The sequence below is a fragment of the Varanus komodoensis genome, unplaced genomic scaffold (genome assembly GCF_004798865.1).
Source record: "Varanus komodoensis strain SLA01 unplaced genomic scaffold, ASM479886v1 scaffold39, whole genome shotgun sequence".
Lineage (NCBI taxonomy): Eukaryota > Metazoa > Chordata > Lepidosauria > Squamata > Varanidae > Varanus > Varanus komodoensis.
In genome coordinates this window covers 8,850,969-8,870,185 of record NW_025335922.1, presented here as the reverse complement: position 1 = coordinate 8,870,185, position 19,217 = coordinate 8,850,969, and the positions used below count along the sequence as shown (strand labels likewise).

The 19,217-nt window shown below is 45.1% G+C and overlaps 1 protein-coding gene across 1 annotated transcript in view; it reads right to left on the bottom strand.

Annotated features, from left to right (window-relative positions):
• Window positions 1-7,809: 7,809 nt before the first annotated feature.
• Window positions 7,810-19,217, bottom strand: part of TMEM178B (transmembrane protein 178B) — a 302,879-nt gene continuing 291,471 nt past the window's right edge. Inside the window, exon 4 of the mRNA XM_044441307.1 lies at window positions 7,810-8,566. Within this exon, the coding sequence (XP_044297242.1) occupies window positions 8,316-8,566 (251 nt within the window). The 3' untranslated portion in view covers window positions 7,810-8,315. The remainder of the gene's footprint in view (window positions 8,567-19,217) is intronic.

The following is a 19,217-nucleotide window of genomic DNA, read 5'->3' as shown; positions in this document are numbered from 1 at the left end:
CTATTCAGATCCACTTGACCTTTATGGGCCAAGTAATGGTGCATGATATTTGTGATCAGATAGTGCAATGTATTTTTCTTTCTCTGGGAAGAACTACAGAGGCTCCCAGACTGGACCGGAGCCATGGGTTGAGAGGAAGGCAATGGGCTTCTCCAGTGTTCTCATTCCTGGTCTCATTCCTGCTTTGCAGCTGAATTAGGGCACAACAGGCATACAGAATTAGGGCACATCTGTGCTGTGGACAGGTGTGCCCATCATGGAGGCCCTCAGTGGGACACGACTGCCCAAGAAGGGCCTTTTAGCGTGACAATGGGGGAAAGGACTTTGTGCCGTGCTGCTCACAGTCTTCAGGGTGTGCAGGAAAGAGAGAAGTGGTGCCAAGGCACATCAGAAGGTCCTACAGCTGCAGGGGAGGGGCCAGGACAGGTGTGGCAGGGGCACTGGTGTAGTGGAGGGGGGCACGGAAGAGCATTTCTCAGGGCAGGAGCAGTGTCAGAGCACTGGGGCAATGGGAACAGCTAAGTACTGAAGATCAGGCACTGCCTTCCACCAAGGCAGACCATTGCTCCGTTTAGCCTACATTGCAGACACTGACTGGTAGCAGTGGCTCAGGCAGATCTCCTTCCTAGTCCTCTATGGAGATACCAGGGATTCTGCATACAAAATACATGCTCTAGCACTGCACTATGGCCCTTCCCTGAGATACTCTCCCTGCTCTGGCAAAGGTTTAAGGTGATGACAAATCCTTTCAGGCTGGCCATAGTTTGCAGCAGATTAACACAGGGGAAGTCATAGAATTAAGCTAATATTCAAGCACATGTCTTCTTTAATGGGGTTCCTACTTCACCTTAGCAATTTAAATGCAAGATTCTTTGCAAGATTCTTTTTATTTCTAATTTAAAACTAGAGGTTGCACTTCAGCTGAAGGGCTTTTTTTTTTTAAAGGCGAGATATGTTTAGCAAGTGCAATTAACCAGACAGAAGCAAGAAAGAACCACTGAACTCATGGAACTTATTCCCAAGTAACAATGCATAGGATTTGACTGAGGATGCGGAAACTCTGCCAGAGCTGGGCCTCCCATAAGGGCGCTTATGTGCTGAGCTGCTGGGAGGACCACACATTCCACCTGTGGCTCCAGAAAGCAGTGCTGCTCCAGTTTGCAAGGGCCTCAGTGGCACAATGCCATGCTATGGAGCTCTCTCAGGGAGTGGAGCTCGACAGGTACCCAGAAGCTCTGCACAGATGTGGAGCCACCACTGTGTGGCCTGAGCAGGTGCTTCTTTAGGGCAAGGTGTGGGCAGGAAAGTGCCTCAGGAGCAGAGGCAGTGCTAGGATCAGCCAGAGCCCTGAATCTGTCATCTGGCGCCTCCGAGGGGCCCTCTGCCACAGTACCCTGCTGAACTGGGACATTTGCTAAGATACAGGGACAGGGTTCCCAGTGCTCTGTGTTGCATCTAATTCCCCAGATCAGCTGAATTTTTACCCACATAGAACTAAGCTTCCACTTTGAATCTGAGGTGGAGGCTTCTCCCCCACCTCTGAAATCAAATACTGCCCTCCTCTCCCCTCACCAGTCTTCCCTTTTAATATAAGTGTATCCTTAGGAGACGGGCTCCTTGGTACACATGCAAATTGGTGTTTGATTGCATTGCATTGTTTTGTCTTGTCCTGTGGCCCTGAGCCCTGGACCTTTCTGGAGTCTAGTATCACTCCTGCTCTGGATAAACCTTTGCTGCTTGGTTGTAGGGGAAAAGGGGAAGGGAGTGTGGCTGTTTAGGGAACCCCATAGGACCAGATGGGGACCCCAGGAGATGGACTTGGCTCACAGGCCCAAGGTTGCCCACCCCAGTTATTTGTTTTTGCATTAACTTGATTTGGTTTTCATCATTATCATCATCACCACCACCACCACCATCGAAAACTCAATATTCAATGGACAGGTGGAAGGCATTTTGTGCTTAAGTCTGCACTGCCAGTATGATTAAAGCAATCAAAGTGGACCTAACACTTCAAAATCTATTAGTTTTAATGAGTATTAAATGGGATTATACCACTGATGGTCAGATCTGCATCAGGTCTTGCTCCACAAATAATTACTTTCATACACACACAGAAACAGAGAACAGTGATTTGGTAGACTTAAGCTCAAATGTATCGATTTCGCTAGATGGAAATTTGTTCTGCAAAATGTCTGTCACATTTTAAAAGAGTTTTACAAGCTCTGGATGTTATAATATAACAAGTGCCGCAAAATTCAACGCTAGTCTATATATAGGAGCATGTACTTGCACATGTGTGAAGACACATAGTTTATGTACAGATGCTGCATTTTGATCTTATAAGCAATTAAGTCGCTGCAGCTGGAGAATTCCTAAAAGTTTCCTGGTTTTTACTATCTTCTATCAGAAGCAAGAGCAGAGAATGTGTGGAAGATCAAATGACAAATCCATGAAGAGAGACACTAAAGTGATGGAAATTGCTCTGTAAAAATAGTAATGGTTCGAATTAGGTGTCTGAGTTTCCTTTTGGCTCCCAAGAGCTATAAATAATTCAGCTTATTCAACTGAAGGCATTTTCTAGCAGTTTGTTGTGGAGGGTCCCAGCCGTTCCCCGTACGGCCTCTATTGCCACACAGCAGCTGTTTGATGCAAGTGCAGCTTCATTCTACAAGCCAGATAAAACCAGCTTCATATTAGTGCACGCCATGGTTGTTACTGCTGAACGAGAAGCTCTGACAAGAGGAAAACGACATTGGAAAACTCTGTGAAAAGCGAAGTCACGATCTGTCAAGCTTCCATTGCTTGGTTGGGCTTTGGGGGCCGGCCCAAGGGGTTTCCCGGCCTTGGAGGGAGGGCAAGATGGTGCCATGGCACACACGGCTCTGGCTCCCAAGCCCTGCTGCCACTTCTGGCCGCCTGCTGGAAGCAGCTCCCTTCCCCTGCTAGAGCTGGGCTTGGCACCCCCTGCGTTTCTTTAAGCGTTTCACTGGATCATGCCGAGCTGTCCCCTGGGCAGGCAGCTCCTCTGAACCAGGACCCTCCGTGCACTCTGGGTTTTGGAGGGCCCTGGCGCAAGACGCCTCGTGGGGCTCCCTCTCGTGAGCCTGCCTGCTGCCAGGCATTGCCACAGCTGCTCCTGCTCCTTATCCTTGTTCCCGAATCATTGCTAGCATGCACTGGACAGGCAGAGAGCCTGTGAGCCAGGAGGCTGTTAGCCTCCTTTGCCCCTCTGTCTTGCTACCACCACTCACTGGGCCAGGGTGAGCGGTAGGTAAACAAGCAGGTTGCACTGATGAGGAAGAGCAAGTCTGGGGGCCTTCTGACCTTGGCCCCATAATGGGGTTTGGGCCCTCAGAGGTGCCCAAGCATGTCCAGGATTGGTGCTAACCCTGTATGCTCTGTGAGAGTTGGAACATAAGGAAGGCTGAGCGCCGACGAACTGGTGCTTTTGAATTGTGATGTTGGAGAAGACTCCTGAGAGTCCCTTGGACTGCAAAGAGATCAGATCAGTCAATCCTAAAGGAACTCAACCCAGACTGCTCTTTAGAAGGTCAGGTACTAAAGTCGAAGCTCAAATACTTTGGCCACCTATTGAGTAGGAAGGACTTATTGGAAAAGACCCTGGTGCTGGGAACGATTGAGGGCAAGAGGAGAAGGGGGCGGCAGAGCTTGAGGTGGCTGGATGAGGTCACTGGAGAGGTGTGTGTGTGTTTGGGTGTAGTTTGGAGGATGATGGAGGACAGGAGAGCCTGGAGGAATGTTGTCCATGGGGTCAAGAGGAGTCGAACACAACATGGGAAGGACTGTCAAGGGGAAAATATCACAACTCAGAACACTGAAAAACATCTACGTTCCAGCATGCTGAAATATGATCTCTCTCTGTTGTGGGCTGCAGTGGATGTTTTCCAATGTTTTTTAGTCAAACAAGCCGCCCCGAGGCTTTGTTGCGATGGGGGTGGCATAGAAATGTTTTAAATTAAATAAATAAATAAATAAATAAATAAATAAATAAGAGCTGTGAAGGCCTGAAAAATACCTGGAATCCCCAGGGGAAAAGCAACAGGTATTTTCTCCCTCACCCTACAGAAATTCCACAGAAGGGTGGGAGGAATGCAATTTTGTCTTTTAAATCCATTTACCTCCATTTTCTCCCAGACCTTCACAGCTCTAAGCTAAGAGCCTGCTGCCAAGAAGAGCACAGGGACGGAAGCAGAAGTGAATAATGGTGGGTCTAATCTTCATGATTTCTGTGGAATTTGCTGTTCATAAAGGCCAGTTTGGACATGGAGACTCATTACTTGATGGTTTGTAGTTTGGATCGAACCATCCAGGGACCTAACTGCACAGAAAATTTTTAGATCACCTGCTGTCAACTCCAGTGTGATGCTTTTTGATGAAATCAAACAGGTCATGGAGGTGTTGCAAGTCATGTCCTTTGAAATGTTTAATGACTATTTGGGTGGGCAGGTAGAATGGGATCATGACAATATTCCCTGTCCATTGACCTAAGTATATTGATTTTGAAATCTGCATAGATCCAAGGCACGTACAAATGCATGCATTTACCTAATTATTTCACTGTTCTTCCAATGTCTCAAGGTTCCATATTTAGGATCCCCAAGTGGTCTCCAATACAACCCCTAACCAAATCCAGACCTGCTTAACTTTGGCAAGGTGGCTGCCTGATTTTCAACATTAATGCACATAGGTCAGAGGAGAGGACAAAGATAAGCCAAGTTTTCCTGAGCCTGGTTTGGAAACAAACCAAGCGAGAGTGTAGAGAGCCAGTGTGGTGTACTGGTTAAGAGAATGGGACTGGGACTCAGGTTCTACTCCCCATTCTGCCACGGAGCCCACTGGGTGACTTTGGGACACTCAGAGACTCTCAGCCCAACCTGCCTCAGGGTGGTTGTGCAGGTAAGAGTGACAACAGGAGGAGGTTACATAAGCTGCTTTGAGTTGGAAAAAAGCAGGATATAAATCTAATAAATAAACTACTGCAATTTGCTGTAGCCTTTGGGAAATGACACCACCCATGAGAAACTAGGTGATGATGCAAGATGTGTCAGTGAACAGGCAAGCCAGGATGTTGAGGTGGGAAGTGTGGGATAGGCAAAGGCTGCTCCTTCTCCCCATGAGCACCATTGATTGCAGTGTCCAACCAGGTAAGGCCTTAAGGGAAGAGGTGACAGGTGTTTGGAGGAGTAGAGGAGTGTCAGCGAGGGCATTTGAGGAGAGCGGGGAGAGCTGGCAGGAGGCCAGTTTTATTTTCTGAGCCTCGGCTTGGAAAATAAACCAAGTTGTTTCCACTTCTTTCAAGCATATCTCCAAATCAAGCCATGATAAGGGAGGGAAGAAATCTTGCCCTTCCAGATGTCATTCGATGCACACCCCAAATCCAAGAGCATAGAAAACCTGAAAGAACTCTGGCTGAGCAATGAAATAATATGAAATGGAATCTTTGAATTTCAGATGTTTGCTGATATGGTTAAAGGGCTCTGGCTCTCACAAACAAGATGGATCCATCTCCTTCTAACACCCACACCTGTGCAAATGTATCCTCTTTAGCCGAAGACACAGCTTTTCTTGCTCTCTGTTCCTCTTCCTACCCTCCTTCGCTCCTCCAGTCCTCTTTGGCATGCATCCCTCATGCTGGCCAAGGTCGCTGTATTCTCAGTCCCATAGCATCTGTGGGAAACATGGCCTTCAGCCTCCATATCTTCTTAGATATGCCACACTGCTTTGCTCTGGACTAAATATAATCTTAAATTGTGTTGGTGGACATTTATCTGATTTATATTGCATGATTTTAATCTGATGAGGACTTTCTGTGAGGGGGAGTAAAAGGCAGGATATTTATATATATTGATTAAAAAATAGAAAAGACCCCAATTTGTTTCAGATTAACTCTGTAATCAGCTCAACCCATTTGATAATCAAAGAAAAGCCACGGAAAACAAAAACCACTTGCTGCAATATTGTGTCAACAAACAACTGACCATGGGTCAGCTGACAGTACACTTTTTACACCCCTATAAAGCAGAATGTCTGTGATATTCCTTGCTGAAAAGTTAGTAGAGTACTAAATACTCAGTGGGATTTCTGGACTGAGGAAGGGAAAGAGCTAAAGAATCCCATTATGAACAGGATTTCAGCATACATACTGGCCCTGAAATGCATCCTAAAATTAAAAAATGGGTTGTTTACTCCCTGGTTTCATCTCTTACCACTTGCCTTCTGATATCCTTTATCAATTGCCCATCATTGCTGGTGAAAGTTAAATGGACATAAATGGATGAATTGAAAATTTGAGAGTGAGGCTTCTCCATTGAGCTGGGGAGAAGGCATTTCTTATTACTGCAAAAAAAAAAAAAAAACCTGTGTAAACTTTAGACAGAGCTAACACTGTGATTTCCTTGCCTGCCTAGATAGGCTTAGAAAAGGTGATGTCTCATTTCTTAGCTGTTCAGATTTGGAAAAACTGAGTTAAATGCCATGGGTAGCTGACTTCCTTCCTTCCTTCCTTCCTTCCTTCCTTCCTTCCTTCCTTCCTTCCAAAGCAGGGGAACTTCTCCAGCTTAATGGGACCATGAAGTAAAAAACTTGTAACTGCATGTGAGATTTCTTTACACTGCTATGAAATTCAATGAAAGCTAACGTGCATTAGCCAGTCCCTTAATATTTCATCTGCCACTGCTACACAAGGAACATTCAGATCATGGGTCATCTATTTTTTCTGGGTGACAGAAATGTTATCACAGCACATCCAGAAAATTAGCTATCCCAGGATCTTTGGCATAAAGGATGGTGAAGGAACCAGCATAGAGAAAGATGTAGGGAGGGAAGAAAGAAACAAGAAGATGGAAAGAAACATGGGAGGGACGGAGGGAGGGAGGGAGGGAAAGAATGAGAGTTCAAGCTGAAGAATCACGACCACATCATACAAACACAGAGCTTATGAGACATGGATTTTCATTCTCCGCCTCCAACCCTTCTCCTCCATACGCACGGAGAGGTTTTCTCCCAAATGCAAGTAGGGATCTGGTGAAATAGGGTAGCTTCTGATGACAAAACACAAGGCATTTTATTTTGGGATACATTGACATAACAAGAGGCACCACTGCTTAGGTCCCATTACTAGCGCTCAATTCAGAATCCCACACCTCCACAATGGCATATACCCTGTTGTCTATAAAATGGTGGCCCCCAACAACAAAAATCTCCACCCAAACTCCTCCTTCCCAGTCATCCCAAAGACTAACCAGCCAACTCCAAGGGCCATCTCCATCTCCTTCTCCCACACTACCCGCAGTGCCTTCTCTCTGGAATGTGGAATTCCCAGCTGTTCCATGGCAAGGGGGAATACGTGCAGAACAACATCCGGCCAGAGATACCCTCTGCCTCAGAGCAGGCGCTTTCCCTCATGCATCCTCCACAAGTCTCGATGCCTTCAGCAACAAACACAGCAAGGATGGCTTGACAGGTGATCACACTGCAATGTTTGAGTATGTTTTCTTTTTTTAAAGGGAGGGCAGGGGTGACACATGCACGCACTCATGTATCTCAGCATCTTAGTGAGGCTCTCTCCTGCATTTCTACCAACAGTTCAGCCTCATCAGTAAGCCTGGATGTAAGGCAGCTGGAAGTTGCAAACAGCATCACTGGAGCATCCATTGAATCATCCTTATTTGCCGCTTTGTTCTTGATTTCCCCCCTAAAGTTTAGCAAAGAAAGGAAAGCCTTTCATAATGTTCTATTTCATTCCCTTTTGCTGTAAGTCAGAGACAAAAATTAGGCAAGATTGTGTTGTGTTTTTAAAGAGGAGAGTGTGCAGGAAGGGAGATTCTGAAGATGGCCTTGAGGAGATTACATTTAAGAGAGGTAACTCAAATGTTTGGTTTATTTTCTGTTTCTATTTCCCCAATTTGCAACAGACAAGATTGTGTTTTTGTTTTTGCTTTAGCTTCCTGTACAGACTCGGTCTTACATACACCAAGACATCCCTTTACCCCCTCCCTACCACATCCCACCCAACTGGCAGTAGACAGATGCAACAATATGTTCACTTGACTTTTGAACTGGGATGCTGAAGATTTTTAAGAACAAGATGGAAGAGCGATGTTGCAGAAAAGCTTTTCCCACCTCCAGGAGAAAGAACAAGAGTGATAAAAAGTCTGTAGAGAAGATGTAGGCGCCATATTGGATTTCACTCTACCTTGGCACTGGCATCCATTTGAGATCTATATATAATATGTTTATGTATATATATTTATATATTTATAATATGTATATTTATAGGTTTGTTTGTGTTTGTCTTAGCACACTGTCCCATTCTCAGGTCTCGATTTGGGGCAGTTGGTCCTGGGGACAGGTTGAACAGAGGGGGCCAGCGTGCAGAAGAAGCCAGAGATCAACGTGAGACCCAGGCCCCCCCATGCACAAAACATTGACCAGCCATAGCCGTGGCTGATGTCATCAGGAAGTCCATACAGGTACCGGGGGTATCGGGAGAGCTCGAAGTTGATTCCAGCCACACATGTGCACAGTGAAATGATGCAGAAGGTTCCTGGAGGAGGAGAAGAACAGAAACAAGGGTGGGGGGAGGGTGAAGAAGGATTAGACATCATTCAATGGTCTGGTATCAATCTATAAGGCCCTAAAAGGCTTGCCGCCAGGTCACCCCAGGTCTCATCTTCTTCCATAGATACCTGCCTGGTCTCTCCAGAAATGTATAGGACACCAGAGAAGATCACTGAGAGCCTAAGTTGGGGTCTTCTCAGCATCATGTGAAGGCTGTTTTTATTCTTCTAGGATTTTTAGTTTTAAAAATCGTACTAATGCATTTTTAGATGCTTGCACTGCTCCTAGCTTTTATATTGTTTATTTCTCTGTTTTTTCTATTTTCAACAATCTCTTTAATATCAGATTTTATTGTGTCATTGTATGGTACAATGCTAAGCTTCAGCAAATAGCTGGTATGGAAATGCAGAAAAAAGGGGAGGGGGGACGACTAAAAGCCTTAACTTATCCACTGCGTAAAAATCAAAATGAAGGGTAATATAGCTGAGGAAATGGATCCAGGAAAGAGATACACAGATGGGTTTAAAATGGGGCCAGCAACTCTAGAGTGCCAGTTGTATCCATTTATTTAAAGCATTTTTTTATTTTACTGTTTTCTAGGCAGCCAGCAAACAAGTGCTTCTTATTAACAATTTTTGCATACGTTAAACCACAAATCCAAACCCCCAGCAAACTAGAAAGGCTTAAATAAAACTGCTCTTGCGTAGCACAGCAAAGAGCAACTGAGACATCTTGGAGAATTACATTCCACAATTTTGGCAGATGGTTTTACCTATGTTAGTCTGCTGTCTAAGCTCTGTGGATGAAGTATGGGGCAGTAGATTTACACCTGCAGAGCTTTCCATGGGGGTTCTGGGGTCCTCCATGATGGAAGTTCAGGTAGCCAGATTGTCCTACTTTACAGAGGACAGTCCTCTGTATAAAGGTAACCTTAGTTTGAACAGCTATCCAGTCCAAGCCCACTTTAAGAAGTACCCCTGAGGAGGGGATGCAGAGGCCTTGGTGTTACTCATCCAAACTGAGCACCTGGACAGCAGACTGCGGAGGCACCTGGCCACCTGGCCACAGTCTTCCCCATTACAGAAAGCTTAGTGTATTGTGGATCTGTGTAAAGTTCTTACTTCCAAATTTGCAACTACATGTGCAAATTAGCATAAGCAAAGTTTATGTGAATCAGTGTGCTCTTGTTTCAGTGTGTGGCTTGGCAAATGTGCCCTGGTACATGCAGAGCTTTGCATTGCCAGCTGAGCGGCATTTTGGTCTCATCCTGATCCCCCCAGGGCTTGCTGCCTGATGCAGCTAGGATGACACTCTTAGGCAGCAATCAAGCGGGTTGCACCCTCTGTCAACGTGGAGGCTACGAGGAAGCAGAAGTAGTAGAGGTGATCTTCGCCTCCCCATCCTCCTGCCCTGCAACTTTTGCCAGGCATGCTTTTCCCTGCACCAAGCTGGTGCACATCGGGGCTGGCGTAGCCCCAACACAACGCATATCCTAGCACAGTGATGGCGAACCTTTTAGAGACCGAGTGCCCAAACTGCAACCCAAAACCCACTTATGTATCACAAAGTGCCAACACTGCAATAAAACCTGCGAACTGAGGTTTTAGCTTAGAAAAACAACTCACAGCCAGTTCAAGCATATATATTTATATACCCTTTGCAGTGCACTGACTGGCCATGCGAAAGCTCAGACGAGTCACAGCTAATGAGTCGCGGCTTGTGATGTCATCGCCTGGCGCCGCTACTCCTTTCCAAGCATGCGCGTGGCCCCTGTGTGTGCTGTTATCCGATGCTCGGCTGCTGGGCCGATGCTGGGGTGACTTGGCTCGCACGCCAACAGAGAGGGCTCTGCATGCCCGCTGTGGCACATGTGCCATAGGTTCACCACCACTGTCCTAGCATCTCCAACTCTTTCCCCTCTCCTCTCATCAAAATCTCTCCTCCCCTCCTTTGAGGTCAAGTCCACAACTTCGGAGGGCAACAGGTGTAGTTCCTTCCATGCCAGATATAAAAGGGAGGGAAGGGTGCAGATCTCCAGCCCCCCCGCCCCACCTTCAACCTACTGATCTCGTGTCGTGGAATTCAAATGATCCACGGCTCTTCAGATGCTGCCAGCGGGCCATAAGATCGCTTTCTTGGTTTGCAAGGTGTTGTGGGCATATTTTTTCTTGGTTTTTTTCCTATTCTCTTGCTATTAAAGAGACAAATGGGAGATCTCCTCTAGAGCCCCTTCCATTTATGAGGGAGCACAGCCTCAACACTTGCGCAAAACACGTGGATCATAGCTGAAGCACATACTAATGAACACAGTGCAGTTTCCATTGCGTTGGAATGTGCTCTTGTGTCACACACAAACGCAATTGTGGGTGAAGTAGGAGTTGGGGAGATTATGTGCACAGGGAAATGGTCCTTCAAGGTTCATTTGGCTTGGTGTGTGTTTGTTGTTTAGCTCCATTAACTACGTGCAGGTTTGCTGGAGTGGGAGAGAAAAAGCAAAAGCAATAATCGGCCCCTCCTCTGGCCCCCTCACAAAAAATCATGGGGAAGGAAAAGTGGTGGGGAGAGAAGAGAAGGCTGTGATGCTGCTTGTTGCTGCCCTCACCCCCTCCCATGGATCAACAAGTCAGCCCCCCATTCCCCCCCCGAAAGAATTCCCATTGACGTCAATGTGATTTGTTTCTGAGTATGGCCATTGGAAACAATGCCATTTACTTCTGAGTACACAACATTTTGTACTCATTTGTATCTAGCCAGGGCGACTTATTTTATATTGTTATTTCTTGTATTTTAATTTTCTGTTGTGAGCCGCCCCGAGGCTTCGGCGAATGGGGTGGCATAGAAATGTTTTAATAAAATAATAAAATAAATAAAATAAAAACATTTTCAGGTTTGAAAAAAATTGCAAACTTTATTGTTTGAAAGGGGAGGGGAGGGGAGGGGAGGGGAGGGAGCAGCGCTGCATTTACTCTCCAGTTCACTAGCCATGTAAAGGAGGGAGGGAGGGAGGGAGTAAAGCTACTGAAGAATCTCTTCAAAGATGCTGCTGCTTCACCAAAGCCCTGCTTGGACACTTCCTCTTCCCTCCCACCCACTGAAGCCACTCCTCCTGGTCCAAGAACAGTACCACAAGTTTAGCACACACTGATGTTTACACCAAGGAAAAACTGCAATTCCCCAAAAGGTTGTGATGTAATTGGTCTCATGAAATGCAGGCTATAGTGCTTCACTACATGAGGCATGAAATCAAGGCACCTTACTGAGGCTTCTATTTTCTTTGTGGGAGGGTTACAGCATCTTTTACACAAGGTCCCCCCCTCCCCAGGTTTTCTGCTTCCTGCCATTCTATGTGTTCCATTTCACAACACAGGTGTCTCTGTAGTGTAGTGTAGAGAACAGAAGTGCAAAAATACACAAGGTTTCTATAGCAAATAATGATGCCATCCAAGGAAATATTAGAACTTCCTTGCTGTAAAAGGACATCATGAAACTCACTGGAAACCTTGGAAGAAGCCCTGGAAAGGTGATGGTATCATTTGAAATTCCCACAAACTCCTAAGAATGAGGGCTCACAGGTACATATATGTGCAGGTATTGGGCCATCTCACATATTACATCCTTCTGATGCTCTGCTCAAGATTCAGAATGAGAACCAGAAGAGATGAGATTGGGAAGCTTAACTGAGATGCCAACACATCTCAAGGTAAACCAGTGGCCGAGGAGAACCAGAGAATTTCAAATGGGAAACTCCAGAGGTGGGTGGGGGATGAACTTCATATCATCAGTTCAATAGTGCACCATTGTAAAAAGGTAGACCAATTGAGAAGCATCGGATGTCCTCAGCACCCAGCCCGTAAGCAGCAAGAGGCACCCTGGAGGTAGAGACTGGTCCTGTTAGCCTGGAAGGGAGGAGAGATGTCCATTGGGGATCAATATCGTATCGTCAAGCTGCATTTCCTTATTAGCTAGTATTCTAATTGCGCTTGTGTCCATGGTTATTGACTGCTCCAATACTTTTCTTTTGCACCTCAAAGCCAGCCCGGCTGGCCAGCTTTAACAAGCTTTAATACAAAAACCTTTTGTCCTGATCTGCTTGAAAGTGGGAGGAGGAAGACCAGCACATGACAATAAAAATGTGATGGCAGAAACAGTGCGACGGTGGATCATGTGACATGCTAGTGCATCTGGAATTATGATGCGAGTAAAAATGTCCAGTGTTGATCTTCCCTAAGATGCTTGTCTGTCTTGAATTTCATTACTAGCAAGCAGCAACATCCCCAGTTACTTATATTTCACTATTCTTGATTATGAGCTGAATCATTTCTGTAATCCCTACCCACCTCCTTCAAAGATGGATCAGAGCCACAGGCTATTGGCTAGTGCAAAGGGGGAAATGCATGGCCCTTCAGATGTTGTTGGACTGCAACTCCAATCAGTCCTGGTGAGTATATCTGACAGTGAAGGATGATGGCAGCTGCAATCCAGTGCCATCTCAAGGGGCAGGAGTTCCCCATCCCTGAATGAGAGCCACTGTATTGCTTGCCTGCTGGATCTGGAAGGCTGAGAAATCACACAATGTATATGTAAAAATAAAATCAAAGCAGGTAGAAATTAGGTCAGTCGTGACACACACCTCACCTCCTAATCAAGGTAAATGAATATGGAGTGGAAGGGAAAAGGGAAGGATAAAAATGTGGACTTTGCAGTCTCCACCTTCTACAAATGACAAAATAATTACATCCAGTTTGCCTATTGCTTGGTAAGAGGTACTGCGGAAACACCAATCTTTACATCAGCCCAATATTCAATATAAAAATGTAAGTCTCTAGCAGTTAATAAAAATATTTAGAATTTGCATGGTGGCTTTGACAGTATTGTTCACTATACATGTAGCCATACGCATTATCTTTCAACAACCCTAGATGCAGAGTAAGGCCAGCCTGGAAGGTGTATGGATGAGGTCAGTTTCATAGCTCTGTCTCATAGGCACCATACGACACCAGCTCCCATGGGGCTCTTTGGTACAGTCGCGTATTAAGTATGGCTCAAATTGCCAGCAGTGAACGTCTGTGCAGCGTAATCCAGCAGGATTCTAATTCTGTTGTCCGTCTCCTATGCAAACAGACAGATGCCAAGGCGACCTTTCCTAACTTGTTGCCTTCCAGATGTGTTGAACTACAGCACCCATCTGGGAATGGTGTGGAATGCTGTCCAACACTTCGAAAAGGAACCAGATTATGCTAGGACATACAGAAGCAGGGCAGAAGGAACAGAAGACAACATTGTCCTGAATCTCCTAGAGGGGTTTGGAACAGGGCTGGCATTCTGCATGGATGGCCATCTAACGGCAGCACAGCAAAGAGAGATGCAGCAAATACGGCTTGTCCCAGCTGTCATTCGCTCTTCCCTTTTCCCTGAAGGCTCTCGTTCTTCTGACAAAATAAATGGGAGGGGAAATGTAGGAGAGCTGGACCCCTCCTTTTTCACAGCCATACAGCTCTTGAAGGGCTTGGACCAGTATTGGAGATGGGCCAGGTTGCCTCTGGACCTGTTCCTAGTCCCAGTTTCAGGACATGCCTGACCCTGACTGCTTGATTGATCCCTTCACCACACACTACATGCCGCAGGAGATTGGAATACATGTTAAGAATGCAATACCCGGATGTGGACAGAAGGCAGAACTCTGGAAAGGGAAGGGATAGAAATATTTCTAAGGCTAAGACCTTTCTATTTAAAACTTATTTTAATTGTTAATTATGTAGGTTTTTTTAACAAAAAAAATTAAGCCAAGATGCACTGGGTTTTAATATTTTTATTGCATAATTTTTATATGCGTTTGTTAGTTTTTGTTGTGAGCCGCCCCGAGGCTTTGTTGCGATGGGGGCGGCATAGAAATGTTTTAAATATATAAATAAATAAATAAATTTCTTGCTACTTTTTACCTTGGGTGCTTGTCCTTTCTTCCACCCCCCCACCCCCCATCCCTGGGCTCTAATTGGCTGACAGTTGTTTCTCTGCATTCCAAAAATATCCCATGTAGGGGAGCCTAATTTAATTTTCACTTGTGATTCACTACTGCAAATGAAATATTAGTTAACAAAAAGAAGATTCATATTTCAGACTTCATTAGGAAAGAAGATGCTTAGATTAGTAGTTAGCAGTTTTGACTTGGGGCTCTGGAGACTGATTTAAAATCCCTGTTCTTCTGTGATAGTCTGGGTACATCAGCTTTGCTGTGATAAGCCTGTTTGTTTGTTAGTCTTCCATTCCTTAATGAGAACAATCGCTCTTTTCCAATCCCAAAGGAGTGGAGGCCAAGATTCCATTCACTTCCAGCACCCCTGTGGGTCTGAAGATAGTGGCAAGGCAAATGAAGAAGGAAGGATCATAACAAAATTGCTTTCTACCAGCTCAGACGACCAGTGTATCTATCAAGGCTGATATTACCTGCTCTGGTCAGCAGCAGGTTCCTAGAATCAGTGACAGAGAATGTTCTTTTCTGCCACCTGCCAGCCCAAACCTGTCAAGCACCTGGAGAGATCAGGGACTAAATCCAGGAACTTCTGCATGCAAAGTGAGTGCACTGCCAGAAGGTTGTGGAATACAGTGCACAGTTTTAGTCACAATGCTTCAATGAGGACATTGCAGAGCTGGAGAAAGCGCAAAGAACAGGAATCAAAACGTTCTAGGACCTGTAGTAACTCCTTTAGGAAGAATTTTATGATTTTAACTCAGAAAAATGGAAACATGAAAGGGGTGTGTAAAAGATGCATGATGTGGGGAAAGTGAACCCCAAGTCGATTAGGCCCCAGCCATTATAACGAGAATCTCTGATCCCCAAACCCACATTTTCTGAGCTCAGTGCCCACTTCAGAACCTCAACGCATTAAAAAACTGGGTGGGCAGATACACTGGGCAGGGGGCAGGGGGTCTTATATGCGCACCTGGGTCTTATATGCACACCTGCCCCCTGAGATCGGCGGGAGAGGCCCTTCTCCGGGAGCCCTCCGTGGAAGAAGTTAGGAGGGTGGTTACTCGGAGGAGGGCTTTCTCAGCGGCGGCGCCTAAGTTATTGAATGCGCTCCCCAGAGAGGTCCGCCTGGCGCCGTCGTTATTTGTTTTTCAGCGCCAGGCGAAGACCTTTTTATTTAAGCAGTATTTTAAATGTTAATATTATTGAATTTTATTTGGCCAGGGTGGCTTGTTTTATAGTGTATGTTTTATATTATATATTTGTATTTTATTGTATATATTTTAAAATGTTATTTTAATTTTTTGTTGTAAGCCGCCCCGAGGCTTCGGCGAATAGGGCGGCATAAAAATGTTTTAATAAATAAATAAATAAATAAATAAATAAATAAATAAATAAATAAGGTCCCCTTACCCAGTGTAGGTCAAAGTCACCCTCCAGGTGTACTGTGTGACTCAAGCAACAAGGGAGGGGGCCAAGTCAACACACACGATGTCCTTGTATATTGACAGTCCTCCAATTTGGAGCACCTGAAGAACACTAAAGTGGATTAGGAATGTCTGAACTCGTTTCTGTTCTCTCCATGTCCATTTCACATGTTTCATAACTCCTGTTGGGGTTCAGTGTTGGCAACACAGTGGGGCGTTCAGTTTATAGCTAGGATCTGATGAGAAGGGGTCCGGAGGGAATCGCGGCCCAGTCGGCCTGTGGAGTGTCGGGACAGGGCAGCCTTTATCTGGGCCACCACCAAGCAGGGGGAGTGGAGATCCATCCCCTTGTGCCCAGCAGATAGTTTCAGCCTTGGGAAGAAGCTGGCAAATTCTCTCTGTGGGAAGGTAACAGGAAAGAAGGAGTTTTGCAGAGATGCTGCTCAGGTTGAAGCATCTTCCCTGAAATGTAGGAGAGAAGCACTTAGGTTGCCCATGGGCTTGGTGACTGGGCAAACCACCGGTTAGTGGGCTAATGAGGAGGAATGTTATTGTAGCCACTTGTCTGGGGGTTTTATTTTCTCCACCTGCAACTTTCTGTCACTATCTAAGCTTCTGGGGACATTCTGTGTATGGACTATTGTTATTGTTATTATGTTTATCCTTTGCCTATTCCTAGTGACTGGGACTCAAGGTGGGATGCAACATTAAAATTCATAAATTAAAGCATTCAAAAATATACAAAAGTTAAAATATAATTATATCAATTAGATATAGATAAATAGAATGAATATCAAGATTAAAAACACTACCAACAATATAAAGAATAAAACAAATCCAGCACACACTCACAGGCCATTCCCAAATGCCTGCTGGAACACAGGTTTTCCCTGCTTTTGCAAATTCAACAGGGAAGGTGCCAATCCAGCTGCCCAAGATGGATGTCACCATGTCTCTTTAATAATGCTTCATCTAATCCAGCTAACTGCTGGTTGTGCATTACAATCCAGTTAAAGCTTCCTTTAACCCATTGCTTTGGCAATATTCAGTAGTTGCCTCTTTCGGGGAGAAGGTTATTATATGTATACATTTTACGCTGCAGCAGTCTTTCATATTCGGACATGGTCTTTGAACAGTGCAATCCTTCTGCTGCTAGACAGTGTCTGGGCAGGTACAGGATTATTATTATTATTCTTTTTTTTTTTTGGAGACCCAGCTTCAAGGTTGGAAAATTAATCCAACCTTGGGGCTGAGTTTTCATAGAGTGCCCTCACAACAGCTGGTATAGAAAGAACGAACTGACATAAATTTCCCCACCTTGGAATATTTGGCTATCCAATCTGCTTTTGTTGAATCCCATGTATACTGAAATGCTAGAAAGCTATATTTCATCTGTATTTATTGATATGGCTATACAGAATCCACCTGCCTGCAGGTCTTTTTCCCCTCCTCTTTTTTCCTTTCTTTCACTCTCCTTTTATCTATCTATATATCTAGAGAGAGAGAAAGAGAGATGGTTGAAATTCCACAATAAAAATGAAATTATCAGCATATGCATTTCATATGCCTCTTCCAAGTGCTTGCTTGATCAATCTATCATTTCTCTCTCTTTCTGTGTGTATCCCCCTCTGCATACCATATATACTGACATATAAGAAGACCCTTGAAACCAGAAACAGCAAGGCAAAGATGGTTGTGGGGGAGGTCATCTTATACAACAGATAAAAAATTGTCACCATACAGTAGGACCTCTGTATCTGCAGGGGATGGGTCCTAAGCCCCACAGCAGAAGCCTGAAATCACAGTGCTCCCACGAAAGTGGAAAAAGTGACTACCTTCAGAGACTCTACATGCTCTTTGTTTGGGCGCTAGCCAGCCCCACTCACATGTTTTGTCCCTCCGTGGACTCTACAGATATTCACTGGTTTTCTAGAGATATTATTATTATTATTATTATTATTATTATTATTATTATTATTATTATTATTAACAACATTTCTATGCCGCCCCTTGCCGAAACCTCGGGGCGGCTTACAACATGTACATTCTGGTGTGTAAGAGGATATATGCCCCTGAAACCAGAAATAGTGAGGGGAAAATCAAGCATTGCCTCATATGCCTGACATATGAGCAACACCAGAAAAACAGCTCAAACTATCAAGCTTGTCTTCTGTGCAAGCTGCCTTGTACACCAGTATATATGGTGCACCAGAGACTCCATATCCAACCTGATTTTCTGCCCCTCCCACACATCAAGCAACCTAAAATGTGGATCAGGCCCAAGAAATGCAGCATCCTGATTAGTTTCTTAAATTATTCCACAGTATTATCAAATTATGGAAGAATAAAAAGCAACTCCCTCTCTGCTCCATGGTGACAAGCCCCTTTGTACCAGGGCAGCTCTGCAGCACGCTCCTTCTGTGCATGGATTAAACGCCTCAGCAGCATGAGGCTCTGGAGAGAACTTCATTGTTCAACACACACTTGCACAGAATATAAATGATTTTTAATTACACACGGTAGCCTCATCATCGGCTGACAGACAGGGGCATGACAGATAGGGTTTAGTTTAATCCTGCCCTTGCTTATTTATGAAAATACTTTGGGAGAAACCAGCAGCCCGATTGGCTAATCTAGGGCCTGTGCTATGTGAGATCACAAATACTCCTGGATTAGAATTTAATGGGCCTTTTTAAAGTGCGTGCGCACACAGACAGACAGACAGACAGACAGACACCCACCCAAGGATCACACCAGGCAACTGAATTTCTTTTAATATGATGACTTTGGGCTGATTCACACAAGATCTATGAATGCAGAGCAGCTGTGCCATCCCTCAGCTGACTATGTGCCAAGCAGTACGTGGGGAAATCTCTAGGCTGCAGGCAGGCACAGCTGAGTCTGAGCCTGTGTTTAGAAACACAGAATAGTAGAGTTGGAAGGGGTCAAGAAAGCCACTGGGTCTAACCCCCCTCCCACTCAGGACAGGACTCCAAGATAAACCATCCCTCTCAGATGGCTGTCCAGTTACATCTCGAATGCCTTGAGTGTGGGAGAGCCCACAGCTTCCCTGGGTAATTGGTTCCATTGTCTGCTTGTTCACCTGGACCTGGCTTTCTGTAATTTGAGCCTGTTATTCTGTGTCCTGCACTCTGTGATGATTGGGAAGAGATCCTGGCCTTCCTCTGACAGCCTTTCAACCTTTCAAGTACTTAGAGAGAGCTAACATGTCTTCCTTCAGT